This window comes from Mangifera indica, chromosome 5 (genome assembly GCF_011075055.1).
Source record: "Mangifera indica cultivar Alphonso chromosome 5, CATAS_Mindica_2.1, whole genome shotgun sequence".
Classification (NCBI taxonomy): domain Eukaryota; kingdom Viridiplantae; phylum Streptophyta; class Magnoliopsida; order Sapindales; family Anacardiaceae; genus Mangifera; species Mangifera indica.
In genome coordinates, this window is record NC_058141.1 from 15,657,901 (window position 1) to 15,673,672 (window position 15,772).

Below are 15,772 nucleotides of genomic sequence, written 5' to 3' on the forward strand. Positions count from 1 at the left end.
ACCTTCTTTATTATTTTCTCCATCAGATTTACCTGTAAATATAATTATTTGGTTACAAAATCTGACCTTTTATGGTAGTACATTAAATTTTCTGTTTCAATGGACTAAAATGACTAAAGAGTGCCCCCAACAAATTTAGAAAAAAAGCTGATTTTCCTAAACTACCCTTTTTATTATTATTTTTTATTTTCTTTGATAAATACATATTTTTTTAAATACGAATAATAATATAATTAATGGTTATTATCAGTTAAAAAAATTAATTTTCAGGTTAAAAAAAAGGTAAAAGATGATTTGTAATACAATATTTTTTTAAATATGTATATAAAATTATCTAATCTTAAATATTTTTTAATTAGGTTGTAGTTATGTTGTTATATATATTATACATTTAAGAGACGTATCAAAATTTAAATATAATTATTTGTGATTTTAAGAACATCAATATATAAATAAATATTCATTAATGAACTTTGTTAACAACACTTATAAAATCGATCATTAAATTTAGATTTATAAATAATAATCTAAATATTTCTTATCTGATCAGAGAATTATTATTATCTATATCTCTTTAATGTGAAACTAAAAAATGGTATGTTATCGATCAAAACCGTATATAATTAATTATATAAAGACGTAAATTATAGAATTTATAATGATAAAATTTATCAATATCTTATTATAAAGCTAGAAAATATAATTTAAAAAATTGTACACTTTTAACTAAACACTCAAAATTAGTCTTATAAAAAAATTTTGATATATCATCACTAATTTCTGAAACATTTTATGTATTTTCACTTTAAAATGCAAAAACCTTGAAGCCTTTTACCAAGAACAAGCAATAAGATAACAAACGGATATTCTGGGCAGTTTCGTCTTTTGATATATTATCCTCGTTTTTTCTATTTCTTTCTGAGAAACTTTTTCCTCCAAAAGGAAATTTTGCAACAACGCAAGATTCGAATCAGTGAGTGACAACGACGTGATTCTAATTTGACTTGTCACGATGCATCCACTCTGGAATGCCATGCAATAAAATAACCTACACCCGCGTCGTACTGGATCATGGCCTAATTTCAATTTATTTTCAAAACTCGCCGTCTTCACTCCTATAAAGGCCTCTGGGTAGACGCCATTTTATCCATCATCAAAGAAACACCAAAAATCTTAGAAAGGCTGGTTCCAGTCTAGTTTTACTTTTTGTTCTTCTTCGCTCATATCCTTCGTGCTTTTCACTAATGGCGAATGTTACTCAGCTTCCGTGCAACGGAGACGGAATGTGCATGCAGTGTAAGAACACTCCTGTCGAAGGGGAGGTACTAATCTGCAAAACTTGTGCCACTCCGTGGCACGTGGCGTGTCTGATGAGTCCGCCGGAATCACTCGCCAACACTCTCCAATGGAACTGTCCGGACTGTTCTGGAGACTCGTGTGCGGTCGCCGGACAGGCCGTGGAGACAGGCGGAATCGTCGCCGAGATTATGGCGATCGAGGCTGACATGACGCTGTCGGAGAGCGAGAAGGCGAGGAGAAGGCAGGAGCTGATGAGCGGAAAGGCTGGATCGGACGGAGGTGATGAGACGACGAAGAGTAACAAAGGGAAAGAGAAGGTGGATGATGATGGTCAAAATGATGTGTTGGATATTTTTGGTGGGAGCTTGAACTGTTCATTTTGTATGCAGTTACCTGAAAGGCCTGTCACTGTAAGTATATTTTGTTAATTTCATACTTGTTCATTGAAACGAATTTTGTTGAGCTTTTGGTTCAGTTGTCTTGAACTTGACTTGTTAAAATTCTTCTTTTAAGTTGCTAAACACTGATTTTTAGTTTTATCCTCCATAATTAGCGATTTGATCCCTATTTTCATCGTAAATCTTGCAATTTAGACTCATGCTGCTACTAATTTTTTTCTTTTTTTTTTGTTTCAATTTCCCTTTCTATCCATGTGTTCTTTATATGACAGCATCAAGTCCTAATTTTAGAGTGTACTATAAAATTAAGCATTTATGATTAGGAAAATTGTCTGTAAGTCTCATGTTTATTTAATCTATCTAAAACTTTTCATAAAGATAGCGGTTTCAGATATCTTTGCCTAATATTCTCAATTTTATTGTATGATAATGTTTTAATAACGTAGAATGCCCTTTGGGGTGATGTGTGCCTTAACATGGTACCAAAGACTGTTTGACGCTGATAGTTTGTGGTTATATTCGATTCAAATGGTTTACCTTTTCTGTTAATTTGATTGCAGTTCAATTGTTGAGATCTATCTTATATGCTTAAACTCCATGGATTGTGATTATTTAATAACTAATTTAATGGTTGCCAAGTTAATGGATTCCTCCATCCTTCCTCTTTAGGGTACAAGTTGGTAATCTCTTTCTATACATAGCTTCAGAGTTCATGCCCTTATCATGGCGAAGTGTGAATTAAAGTAATGACAAGGTCTATTATGGTTTGTTCCGTGGTAATGATGGCCCACTTTGCTATTCTTGTGCATTTACTCTGTTGTTGCCTGTTGGAGTATGTTGAAACTGTGCAATAAAACAGAAGCTTTTCTGTAAATAGAATTTTGATGTTTTTTCTTTCCAGGAACATGGTAGTTAGCTCTCGGGATTATATTGTTGCTGTATCAATGGGTATTGGACAAAGTGGGTTTCCATTTAAAAAGTTAAAAGTTTGTGAAATATGTGTTTGATGGATCTGTTTGTCGTCTTTCAACTAATAGATTTGTTTGTCGCCTTTCAATTGATTAATTTTTTGTCGCCTTTCAATTGATAGATTTGTTTGTCGTCTTCCAACTGACAATTTGCTGTGATTGGTATAAGAGATCTACTCGTTAAGCATAAAAGGAAGGGGCAAAGATTAACTTTATGATTATAAACTGTAGATATTAATAGCTGTCTTGTTCTTGTTGTTTCAGACACCATGTGGACACAATTTTTGCTTAAAATGCTTCCAGAAATGGATCGGGCAGGGAAAGCACACTTGTGCAAAGTGTCGATGCACAATTCCATCCAAAATGGCAAGTCAGCCTCGCATCAATTCTACACTTGTCGTTGCCATTCGTATGGCAAAGATGTCAAAATCAATGGTCAATGGAGGGCCTTCAAAGGTGTACCATTTTGTTCATAATCAGGACAAGCCGGAGAAGGCGTATACTACTGAGCGTGCAAAGAAGAATGGGATGGCCAATGCTGCAAGTGGCAAGATATTTGTCACAGTGCCTTCTGATCATTTTGGACCTATCCTGGCTGAAAATGATCCAGAGAGGAATCAGGGTGTTCTTGTTGGTGAATCATGGGAAAGTCGGCTGGAATGTCGGCAATGGGGTGTGCACTTTCCACCTGTTGCAGGGATCGCTGGGCAATCCAAACATGGTGCTCAGTCGGTTGTGCTCTCTGGAGGATACAAAGATGATGAGGATCATGGAGAGTGGTTTCTTTACACAGGAAGGTATGTTTTGTAATGGTTGAACTCTAAATTGGTAGATGATGGTGAGAGGTCTTTTAATTTTTCACTTGTATTGCATTTTTTTAAATTTCAAATTTCAAATATGACAATTGCTAGCCTCAGCCTTGCAGTACCTTAGTATATTCAGTCATGTTTTCTACTAGACCTTTAGTTTCTCTACCTCTAACAATTTTCTAAATTGGGGTTTGGACCCTTTTTTTGCAATATATAAATTTCTTTTCTGTTTGAAGGATCAGATTTGATGCAAATCCATAGTTTGAGCCACCCCACTGTATATTTATCCAGTTTCTCTATTTCCTATCTTTGGTTATGTGAAACTTCAGGTTTTCTCTGGCTTTAAATATTTGCATCTCCTAACCTATCAGAAATTTCTATTTCTATCTACTACTGTTTCATTCTTGTACTTGGTAATTTATCTTCTTTCTTTTCTTTATCTTTGGGGATATTCTCTACAATTTAGTGTATAGAGATTTTCTTGTGTTCTATCAATATTGACTTGTTTGCATGGACATAAATGCAGTGGAGGACGTGACCTCACAGGTAATAGGCGTACAAACAAGAATCAGTCTTTTGATCAGAAATTTGAGAAACTGAACGAGGCTTTACGTGTCAGTTGCAAGAAAGGTTATCCTGTTCGAGTTGTTAGGTAGGTGTCAAATCTAATGTTCCTCACCTTTACTATCAGTGTATGCAAGTTTCTGAGTATTGTGTTATGGAATATTTGATTAAGTCAGCTGAGCTTGGATGAAGACTTGCACTTAAGGTGATTGATCAAGGTCATAAAAAATCTGTTTGGTTCCCATACTTGGATTTGGAAATTATTATGTTGGTAAAATTTCCTGATTAAATTATGTTAATTGTTAATAACCAAAAGACTAGTACCGGTGTTATGATGCTGGCCTCTAATTTACTTCGTGCTGATATTTAGTATCGGAAATCATAAATATCCTGTAATAGTCTCAGCTGTGAATGAGTTATGTTAACTGCAACAATTTTACACAACTGTTTTGCTATATATGTGTATAAATTGTAGCATTGTTTTCCATTTCTGTGCTGAACAGATCTTACAAGGAGAAGAGATCTTCGTATGCCCCAGAGAAAGGGTTGCGGTATGATGGAATCTATAGGATTGAGGAATGCTGGCGAAAAGTTGGAATTCAAGTAAATAGATGTTAATGGCATTGGAATTTTCCATTCGGTTGTGCTTTTGCAGAATAATATTGATGATGACATTTTTTCTGCATTAGGGTTTCAAAGTTTGTCGATATTTATTTGTCAGGTGTGATAATGATCCTGCCCCATGGACAAGGTTTGTGTTTGGTTGTTTAGTTGTTTAGTTAATTGATTTTACTAATATTTTATTAAACGACTTTTAATTGGATCCTATCTACCTAACTGCAGTGATTTGCGTGGGGACCGGCCTCGACCATTGCCTGTAATTCCAGAGCTAAAGACTGCAGTTGACATTACAAAGAGAAAAGAAAGTCCATCATGGGATTTTTATGTAAGTGTGTGTAACTTTACTTCTTAAAGGTAAAGCCAAGCACCACATCAGTAATAAAAAGTTGCAGAATAATTGAGGAAATTCTCAGTGAATAAGTTTCCCGTAGGATTTCAGTTGTTGAGAATTCTCTTGCTAGTGAGCTTAACTTTTACATTTTTCCTTGTTTCAAACATTCTGTAATTTTTTTCAGGAGGCAGATGGCTGCTGGAAGTGGATTACACCTCCACCCATCAGCAGAGTAGTAGTATCTACAGGGAATACAGTTGTCAAGGCAAGACCCAGTGGAGCCCTGAAGCGAGGGCTGAGTATGACTATAAGAGAGAGGCTCCTAAAAGGTTTTTTTTTTTTTTGTTCCCAATTACCCCACCCATGACAATATCATTTCTTTGGATCTGACTCTCTGATATGTTTTATCAGTTTTTTCTGTCTGAAGTTGGCCTTGTTCTTGTTATCATCACTGAACCATATAAGTTATGCAATTATGATTGTTGGTTATAGTTCTCAAAGTTGAAGTTGAGTCTATCAATAATTGTCTTGGTGGACTTGCCGTGGCTTCCATACTAAAACCAGATTAGTTGGTGCTATTTATGATTTTGGTTCATCAATTGCTCTGCTATATATGGTATATGTGTAACCACATTGGAATCTTTCCCTTTGCAGAATTTAGTTGCCTGATCTGTAAGCAAGTCATGACTCATCCAGTAACTACACCATGTGCTCATAATTTTTGCAAGTCATGTTTGGATGATGCATTTTCTGGTCAAAGTTTTGTCAGAGAGAGAAGTGGAGGTGGAAGGACACTTCGGTCTCGGAAAAATGTCATGAAGTGCCCCTTTTGCCCAAATGACATTTCAGATTTCCTCAAGGATCCACAAGTAAGAGATATTTGCATCTGTTCTTTTAGTTCCATAGTAGAGGATATACTGCTTTAGTTTTCAGTGGACAGTGATATCATGAAAATACTATTAAAATTATTCAAATCTAAAACAATATGGGTTTGAAAGCACCTTGGAACTCATCCTTTAGTTTTCGATCCCTTCAACTTCTTGGAAACCTTGAGAAACGTTAATATGTAATTTACTCAAATTTAGCTTTATATGTGTATACTGTCACAGGTCAATAGGGAGTTGAGTGAGGTAATTGAATCTCTTAAACAAAAGAATGAAGAGAATGGGGAACTTGCTGAAGAACCGAGCGAAGAAGAAACAGATGGCATAGAGGGAGCTTCTGATGAAGTAGGTGAAACCAGCAAAGGTAGTGGAGAAAATTCTGAAGCAACAAGTGCACAAGATAGTCTGCAGAATCCTTCGTTTAATGTTGAACTTGAAAGGCCACAAAAAAGAAACAAAATTGATGGAGAGGAGAATGATATCACTTTAGAGAAAGCTAATGGTGATGGTTTAGATACAGTGCCTCAAGGTAAAGCAGAACTCACTAATTGTAGCAGCAAGGATATGGAAGCTGGAAAAGCATTAGAGGAAGCGAATGATTCACCTCCCAAATGACATCAGATAGTCGGGGGCCTGCCTGACTCATTTCATTTGTTGTTATCTTTGAAAAGAATTGGAAGGCACCATTTGAGGTGACTTTTGTTATATCAGATGGGGTGGGCATTGGAATACCAATAACTAGGAGAGTAGGCTTCTGTTTATACACAGGTTTTCTTGTTCTTTTCATTTCATTTTTAGGCTGATTGTAAGTCTTCCGTTCGAGTTTACCTGTACACAGTTTCTTTATGAAACTTTGAAGCAATACATGTGTTGAAGAACTTTGAGTAGTTTTATTTCATAATAGTGAAGTTTATTGATGTACCCCGGAGAGGTCAAATTGCTATTTTCTACTGATGAAACTATAATTTTTTTAAATTTTTTTAACCTATTTATTAAACTTGTTAATAAAATTTATTTATTTTTATAAATTTAATGAAAAGACAAAAATATCTTTATCCACTCCTCAATAATATTAAAAGTTACAAATTGAACATGAAAGGCTGAGATTTTTTAAGGCCAAAGGGCTATTTCCCATCCAAAGTATGCTAATTTATCAAATTTCTCTTCGTTAACTTTAAAAATCTCATTTATCCATCCATGGATCTTTAAAATTAATTGAGTATGTTAGTCATATCATTTTCCTTCCGTAAATTCTAAAAACTGATAATTTTTTCTCAACCCAAGTTTTCAAAAACTATATTTTCTCCCTAGGATTTTTCAAACTCTCAAATTCAATTTTTTCGGCAACGACTGATGATCTTCAAGCACTTACTCTTCCTCTTCGACGCCTCCTCCTTCTGACTTTGCATCTTTTGACGCCATGTGGAGTCGTTGTCGACGAAGACGTCACACTACTTCGAAAGACGCACTGTTGGAAGGAGGAGGTGCCAGAGAGGAAGAATAGGTACTTGAAGATCATCAATTATCATTGCAAAAAATTGGATCTGAAAGTTTAGAAACCTAGGGGGAAAATGTAGTTTTTGAAAACTTTGGTTGGGGAAGATTGTTAGTTTTTAGAGTTTAGGAGGAAAATAAAATCAAATTTAAGTTTATTTTTAATATTTCAGATAAAATGATAATTTTACCTTTAAAACAGTTAAATTAACGGTTCATAAGTAGGTAAATAAGATTTTCAAAATTAATTAAAAAAACTTAAGAAATCAGTATACTTTGGGTGAGAAATAGTCCTTAGCCATTTTTTAATCAAAGGTTATTGAATTGAAAGTTCGGTTTGAATATCTAGTATTTTTAGAGAAGTTATAAACTAGTTAATTCATTAACCTATTCGATTTCGATTCAAATTTATTGTTTTTTCAAATAAAAAATTCAGTTCGCTTCCTAAATCATCAAATCGGTTCCCCCTATTTTGTATGTTAAAAAAAAATGCTCAATGAATTAGAAAAAGATTAGTTTGATTAGATTTAAGGTTTATGTAGAATTGGTCTCATAGTTAAAGTCTAATTTAGCCCAATCGAAATATCTTGGACCCAAGCGTAACCCAAAATAACCACTGATACTCTGACGCTAGTTGTAGGGTCGGCTTCCCGGCAACCGACATTCTTTCTCTTGAAAGCCTAAGCCATCTCTATTCTCTTCGAATCATCATCTTCGTTGATATTTTCTCCTGTAAGTATTTTTTTAGTAATTTTATTTTGTTCGTTTCTTTTCTGGGTTTGAGTTGTTTCGCATCTTAATTTCTTATCAACTATAATTTGCTTGTAACGTTTACCTGTTATTTTTATTGCGTAAATTGAAATCTGTGTTGGTTTCTCTTCCGTATTTTAGTATCTGGATGATTATAATATGATTGATGCATATTGAGATTGACAAGAGCTATAATAAGGTCTTGTAATGTTAAGGCATTGGGTTCTCGCCCTTGCTTCTCTGCATTAGAGTTAATTTTTAATTGGTTTTGAATTCTTGTATAATGTATACTAAAAGTCAATCAACTCATTTTATGCGAAAATATTGGGTACCAGAAGGTATAAAGAGAGAAACGTTACCTTTTTTTTTTTTTTAACTTGTGTACGTTTGGTTCTTCGCTAAACCCTTAAATGTTAGGATTGCATACAGATTAGACGTTAGGTTCTTGCTCTGCTTACCCTTAGATCATTTTCAGAATTGATTTGTTGATTGTTTTCATTTTCAAATTCACATGTTTGAGGTTTCTTGATTGTTGTATTGATAGAAAGGAAAAAACTATACTTATGATCTTTTCTATGCATTGGCTATGTTTTTGTAGATTCCTTGGCTTCTGAAGTAATCTTTTTAGTGCCTCAGTTCCTCAACATCTTTTTGTTTCATCTTCAGTAATGGTAAGTATACTTGATACATATATTATATTTCTTTTTCTCCTCGAGTATATATTTCGTTTATGTGTAAATGGGCGTTAATCATGTTAACCTTGTAGTAGGAGATTTCTCTATTCTCTATAGATTTCTTGTTAAGTTTCTAGAGGAATATGGTCTTTTTGTCATTATATATATGTGACAGTTTTTGTCTGTTGTTGTGTTTATAAAGCTTCATAAACCTTGCTCTTTAAGTGTCTGAACTGGGTTGACATTTGCAATAAAGGGGGACTTTAGTTTTTAACATCCGATTACTTGTATTGGACCACTATTGGAATCAAGATTGACTCCCTAGTGTTTGTTCCCAAAGCTCATGGATTTGGAAGTATTTTAAAGTTGATGAATATTTGGCAATGGCGTTCTTAGGATTTTAGGGGACCCAAGCTGTACCTTCTAGATTGAGGTTCTGTGTCAGTAATGACTATGTTGTAAATGTCAATGCTATTTATGTCTACTTATTATTCATCTTATGCAGCTTTTTGAAGTTCTGTTAATAAATGAGTGCTAGCAAGGACTACGCTACTTGGTAACAATCATCTGTTGCCTTGATGGCTGAAATATCAGCAATATTTTAACCATCTTGTAAATGAAATTGAATGCATAAGGTCCAAACATGTGTTTAGGATGACAGTTCCTGCCTATATGATATGTTTGGTGTGGTTTGTCTTTCTGTTGTCTCCTTGTTTTTGGCACCTCTATGTGTATTGTGTAATAAAGAGGAATATTACAAAATTAATTTGTTGCATTTTTTATGCAGGCTGCCAGGATTCTTGCCAACTTGATAGTAATGGGATCTGGAATAATGGCAAGAGCTCTAGTTCAAGCATATCGTCAAGCACTTGCAAGTATGTCTTCTGTTACAGATTCAGTTCGTAGATGTTGGGTTCATCTGAGTTGCTTATATTTAAATTTTCTCTATCCCACTTTTGTGACTGATGCAATTACATTGTTGTTAAACTCACTAAATTTTATAATATTCTTCATTAATTATAGATGCTTCAAAAACTGGTGTTGCTCAAGAAGCAGTGCAAAATATCAGGAGAACAAGCAAAATTATGGCTGAACCAGAAGCAAGGCAGATTCTTGGAGTCACTGAGCAGGCATCGTGGGAAGAGATCATGCAGGTTAAATTATGCTACACTATATTAAACTGTTATTTACTTTGTTTTCTTCTTAAGATTATGACAATGGTGTTCTTCATGCAGAAATATGACAACTTGTTTGAGCAGAATGCAAAACATGGGAGCTTTTACCTCCAGTCGAAGGTTCACAGAGCTAAAGAATGCTTAGAAACAGTTTACCAACCGAAAACTCAGGGAACTACAGATGCATAACTGCTGGAGATTGTGTGTACTTCATATTCTTTTAGCCATTTTTAATGGCTAGCTGTTGTGGTCACCCAAATTACCTTGCGTTTTAATCTCATTATAATAGATGGGGATTTTGTCTAGTCTTGACTCTTTTTACCTTGGCCAACTTGGGTTGGAGTATTCCTTTTATTAAATGAGAAAACTTATTTGAAGGAATTGGGTTGAATGATTATTTCAAATGGATGAAATTTTCAGTCTATAACTATTATATCAGATAAGTCAAATGTTCAAAATTTTGCAGAGGAGAGTTAAAATCATATTTTCATGTTTCTACTGCTTCTCTTTTGTCACTCAAGCTTTTTGTGATGGAATTGATGGTCTTGGGCTTTGTAACCCCAAAACTTGTATGGGCGGAGGTGAGTTGAATGAAATCACGGGTGGGATATTTGGTAGAAGGATCCAAATTTCAGGATGAACTGGTTGGCAAAGAGGGCATTGAAGTTGGCATATAATTAAATATATCTACACGTGTAAATTATATAACACATTTGAAAGATGTATTAAAATATAAATTAATTATTTGTGATTTTAAAAAGGTTGATCTTTAAATAAAACATTCATCAATGAAGTTAGTTAACCACACTTATGATCATTAATCCGAATGTTTCTTGTCCGACAAGAGAATTAACTGGTACTTATCAAATGGGCATAAAATTAATTATTATATCAACACTTGTAAATTACATAGCACAAAGGATGATCAACATCAATATCTTACCATTGGATAAGAAAACTTAATTTAAAAGGAATCGTTGGGTTGGACCATGTACTTATCTTTTTGTTCACTGGGACCTTCCTGTGGTGGCATTGATGGGCTTTGGGCCAAAGGACTATTTCCCACCCAAGGTATACTATAATCTCAAGTTTCTATCCTTTATCTTTGATAATACCAAATACTCATCCAAGAACAGTTAAAATTAATGGTGGTAAGGGTAAAATTATCATTTTTCTATAATATTAAAAATAAACTAAAATATAATCTTTTTTTACCCCCCTAAACTTTAAAAACAAAAAGTTTTCTCCAACCTAAATTTTAAAAAATGGTAGCTTCACCCTAGGGTTTCGTTTTGAAATCTTCGGCTCCATTGTCAGCGGCCTCTCCCTCCCAAAGCATCCTCTCCTTCCGACAGTCTTTTTTCTCTCATTTAGACGTTCGATCAGTGTCGGAGAAGTCGTGGAAGACGAAGACGACAACTTCGTTTTCGTCTTCCTCGACGAAGTTCTTCATCTTCCACGGCTTCTCCAATGTCGATTGGGCATCCAAATAGGAAGAAAAAGACCGTCGAAAGGAGAGAATGCTTCAGGAGGGAGAAGCTGTCATTTTTTTAAACTTAGGTTGGGGGAAACTTTTAGTTTTTTAAGTTTACGGGGGCAAAAAAAGATAAAATTTTAAGGGGTTAGGGTTCCGTTAATTTTAACTACTTATGGGTGGGTATTTGATAATATCAAAGTTAATAGGGGGAAACTTGAGAGTGCAACATACCTTGGGTGGGAAATAGTCTTTTGGCCTGGGTTTTGTGAGTTGAATGAAATCAGAAGAGTGTGGGACATTTAGCAGAAGGATCCAAGTTTGAAGATGGACTAGTTGGGTATTAGGGCGTTGAAGTCAGCAATTAATGTGTGAAAGCAGCTGAAAAGTTTGAATTGAAACTCACCACACCACGGCCCAACTCCTTCGCCTACCCATTAGGATAATACGTGTTACTTGAACGAAAAGTTAGGTTGGATTCAATTAACTTATTAAATATCTTCATTGAAGAGTTTTATCAGTTGTCCTGATACAAACAAAATCTAATTCGAATTCAGTCAAGTAATTAACACCCTGCAGTTAATATATGTAACATTGAAGAGTTTTATCTACTTGTTTACACTAAAGACCTTCAAATTTAAGATACTGAAAATGTGAATGTCAAAATGAATGTTGCCACACATTTAAAGGATTTATTATTAGTGATAAATGAATGAAACCAGAAGAAAAACTTTCCAAAGTAAATTATGAGGTCAACTATTTTATGATAAGAACACGTTGACTAACCCATCATCAGAATCAACTGGTTTGTGTAAGAACGCATTGAATTTTCGAACGCCGAATTCCATGACCATCCATTTTCAACCCTCCATTTTAGTGGTTCATATCTTGTTTCTCTGTATTGTAAATACACCATTTCATTTCGTAACTTCAAACGTATATCAGATTTCACAATTTTCTCTGTGTCTTTCTTAGTTACGTTGCATGCTCAAAGGTAAAGTTTCTTCAACTATAGATTCTTATATAAATGTCTTACATTCATCTTCCTATTCGTTGAGTTTCTTTTCTTTTATTACTTGTCTAAGGAACAATACTTTACATAATATATTCAGGTCCGGTTAATTATATATTATTTGCAAATACCTAACCTCTCTGAGTTCAAAGAATGTTTAGACTCCCTTGCACACCAGTGGAGTCTAACAGTTTCTTTCTTATTCTTCACCGACAACGTCCTTTTTCTGTTGTTAATTATTCTTCTTGTTTGAAACCAACTTCGTTTTCTTTGAATTATGAGGCTGATCACTGTGGTCTAAACACTCTTATACAAAGCATATCATCAAATTAATAACAGCCGATAAAATGGATGGGAGCAAAGTCTATATATTTTACATAAAGAATATCACATGCATGTAGCTATATGTATTATATAATTCACTGTGTGCTAAATGCCAACTGATCATGAGAGTTTCTAAAGATTATTTTCCCTTTAAACTTACAAAAATAGAGAGTAGATAATATTCCATATACAAAGATTGTTTTCCCTTTAAACTTACAAAAATAGAGAGTAGATAATATTCCATATACACCACCTTGAAGACTTATTTTAATTGTGTATGCACATAGATAGATGTATAGATAAAAAGATGTCAAAATTTTCGTTGAACTGAACGATAATTCTTGTTCTCAAAAAGCAAAGCATGCATAATCGATTCATCTTGTGGTGGAACTGTTATTCTCACCTAAGTGAAGCAAACCTTCTCTCTTATCTTGGATGATGACTAAATTTTAGGATCAGAACTTGATGAAGAACCTGGCAACTGCATCGAAAATCTTGTAAGATCATCCTGTTGTTGTTGTTGCTGAGATGTACTTGAAGATGAAGATGAAGAGGTAGTTGATAAGCTGCGCGACAAAAACCTTTGACTTCCACCATAGAAACCAGGTGGGGTAGCAGAATTCAATTCAACATCGCTGCCTTGAATAGCTTGTGAATAATGAAAATGATTTGGGTTTGTTTGTTGAGATAGAAAACGCGGACGAGAAGGAGGAATAACTGGATTCGAAACTTGTGTAGTTACCGCATGATGCGATTGATGAGTGGTGAGATAACCTAGTTCTGATTTACCTTGAACTCTTTCTGGGAAGTTAAGCTTAGCTTTGCATCCTTTGAACCTCAGCGCCGCCGCATCGTAAGCAAGTGCTGCGGCTTCAGCCGTATTAAAAGTCCCAAGCCATACTCTAGCTGCTTTCTTTGGATCTCGTATCTCGGCAGCCCATTTGCCCCAAGGTCTTTGCCGTACGCCTCTATAGTGTCTTCTCCTTACATTACCTTTTACAAAAAAATTAATTTTCTTTAGCATGTTTACTATAGCTTTTTTTTTTCTATATTAAATGAAACAAAATCAAACTGCAACAACAGATTTAGGCTTCATTGCAGTCAAAAGATGAAAATATGTATAATCTCAGTGCATCAGAGAAAGAGATCGATGAAACACAAACCATTAGAACTATGTAAATATTTAAAGTCACTGCGTCATCTATTTAGAACTTTGTAATCTAAAAGATATAGAAATGACAGGAAAAAGAAACCAGCATATACGGAAGGTGAAAGTAGAAGAAATTAAGAGTTGTAAACCTTAATTTCTTCAGTCCCAGAAGGTTTAGAAGGGAAACGAAATCGCAAGAATTATGTAATAGATTTGCATATATGTAAAATACCTTGATCTTGAGGTGCTGACTGAGATTGATCTTGGTGAGTAGCGTTGAAGTGAGTGGTTGTTAACGGGTTTTGATTAAATTGATGAAGAGGGTTGTTTTGGGTACTTCCAATTACTTGAGCAAGGGCTGAAACCATAACCGAGTTATCTTGCTGGGATCTAGCTGAGTAGACTGGGAAGATGAGATCTTCCTTTTCCTCTTGCGATTCATCGGGTGGAAGGGACTCTTTTCCCATGTCTTCGATCCACTTTTTACACTTGTTCTTACACCCTACAGTTCTATAGCTACAATTACATGTATGATTTCCACGAATAACTAAGTTTGTTTGGTTGATACCTGAAGGTAACAAATGAATATAGGATCAAGAAAGAAACCCAGGAAAGACGTAAGTGACCAAGACTGGGGAAAATATCGGAGCAGAAGATAGGGTTTTCTGTAGCTATGAATGCAGCATAAAAAGGACGAGAAAAAATCCGTAAACAATTATAACATACTGACTTTGATAGTCTCTTTATCTGCGAATTTATCTATCTGCCTATTTATTTATTTTTTATCTATTTATTTATCCATAATTAAAAAAAAAGTATACAACAAAAATATACACATATTATGAATGTTAATTAATTGAGAAAATTAAACTTCGACTGATTAAGGAAATCAAACTTTGATTGATGAAGAAAATCGAGCTTTGATTGATTGATTGATTGATTGAGAAAATTTTGCTACACTTATAATAAACTTAAGTATGGTTGATTGTTAAATGCATTTTTCACAAAAGTATATACTATGGGATTTGTTATTTTCTTTGTTTTCCATGGTATCAAAGCCTTTTGATTGGTATCAATGGCTAATTTCTCCTCTTAATCTAAATCTTCGGCTACACCAAAGAGAGTTTTCAGTTTGAGGCTTTCTTAGAATTAGGTTGTAGGCCAGAATACAGGCTTACAAGTTGTTAATCGTAAGCCAAATGAGGATAATTTCGTTATTGAAGAGTTTAAGTGCTATTCATTGTAGAAGAAGTGCATAAGCTTGAAGATCAGCTGGCTGGAGTATTGCCATGTTCTTCTCCTTTTGTTTTGCTGTAAACAAATTCAGATGAAACAAATCACACCCTCAATTTCCTGATTAAAAGAGGCATGATAAATTACCGATGAGCTGGTTTCTTGCTTCAATTTCTGAAACGATGATTAGTCTTGTGCCAAAGTGTGAAACATCAAATGACGTGTGAAGCATGTTGGAGAATTATTTTGTCACTGAATCAAAAGTTAGACTGAGGCCAAAAGACTTGTTCCCACCCAAGGTTTAGTGCAAACCCAACTCATACCGACTAACTTTTAAAAATTTAAATATCTATTTATTTATTAAATTTTGTTATTACTGTAAAAGGTAAAATATAATTTAAAAAAAATTTCTAAATAATAATTTTATCTTAATAATAACAATAAAATTTAACAGACAGATGAATATTTAAATTTTTAAAAATTAAGTTTGATTTGAATTTATACTACACCTTGGGTGGGAATAAGTCTTTTGGTCTTAAGAGTTATATATATATATATATATATATATATATGAAACCTTTTAAGATTGATTCTTTGTACACAACTCTAGCA

At 34.2% G+C, this 15,772-nt stretch overlaps 3 protein-coding genes and 1 long non-coding RNA gene across 4 annotated transcripts; 3 read left to right on the forward strand and 1 right to left on the reverse strand.

The window, feature by feature from the left end:
- The first annotated feature begins 1,143 nt into the window (after window positions 1-1,143).
- LOC123215891 (E3 ubiquitin-protein ligase ORTHRUS 2-like) lies at window positions 1,144-6,795 on the forward strand. The gene is made up of 9 exons (XM_044636172.1): window positions 1,144-1,709; window positions 2,930-3,462; window positions 4,001-4,126; window positions 4,542-4,641; window positions 4,728-4,789; window positions 4,882-4,984; window positions 5,175-5,319; window positions 5,645-5,859; window positions 6,100-6,795. Exons 1-9 carry the CDS (start codon window positions 1,245-1,247, stop codon window positions 6,487-6,489), a joined length of 2,139 nt encoding a protein of 712 aa, XP_044492107.1. The 5' UTR covers window positions 1,144-1,244; the 3' UTR covers window positions 6,490-6,795.
- Window positions 6,796-7,928: 1,133 nt separating this feature from the next.
- On the forward strand, window positions 7,929-10,348 carry LOC123216057 (mitochondrial import inner membrane translocase subunit PAM16 like 2). The gene is made up of 5 exons (XM_044636410.1): window positions 7,929-8,100; window positions 8,717-8,789; window positions 9,580-9,667; window positions 9,816-9,946; window positions 10,028-10,348. Exons 2-5 carry the CDS (start codon window positions 8,787-8,789, stop codon window positions 10,154-10,156), a joined length of 351 nt encoding a protein of 116 aa, XP_044492345.1. The 5' UTR covers window positions 7,929-8,100; window positions 8,717-8,786; the 3' UTR covers window positions 10,157-10,348.
- A 1,993-nt stretch (window positions 10,349-12,341) lies between these two features.
- On the forward strand, window positions 12,342-13,937 carry LOC123216156. Its single transcript, XR_006502199.1, has 3 exons — window positions 12,342-12,435; window positions 13,231-13,383; window positions 13,469-13,937. It is a non-coding gene; the product is annotated as an uncharacterized LOC123216156 (long non-coding RNA).
- Window positions 12,884-14,655, reverse strand: LOC123216155 (ethylene-responsive transcription factor ERF114). Its single transcript, XM_044636523.1, has 2 exons — window positions 14,160-14,655; window positions 12,884-13,770 (listed from the first exon to the last, which is right to left on the reverse strand). The coding sequence occupies exons 1-2, from the start codon at window positions 14,392-14,394 to the stop codon at window positions 13,220-13,222; spliced, it is 786 nt and encodes a 261-aa protein (XP_044492458.1). The 5' UTR covers window positions 14,395-14,655; the 3' UTR covers window positions 12,884-13,219.
- Between the last annotated feature and the right edge of the window lie 1,117 nt (window positions 14,656-15,772).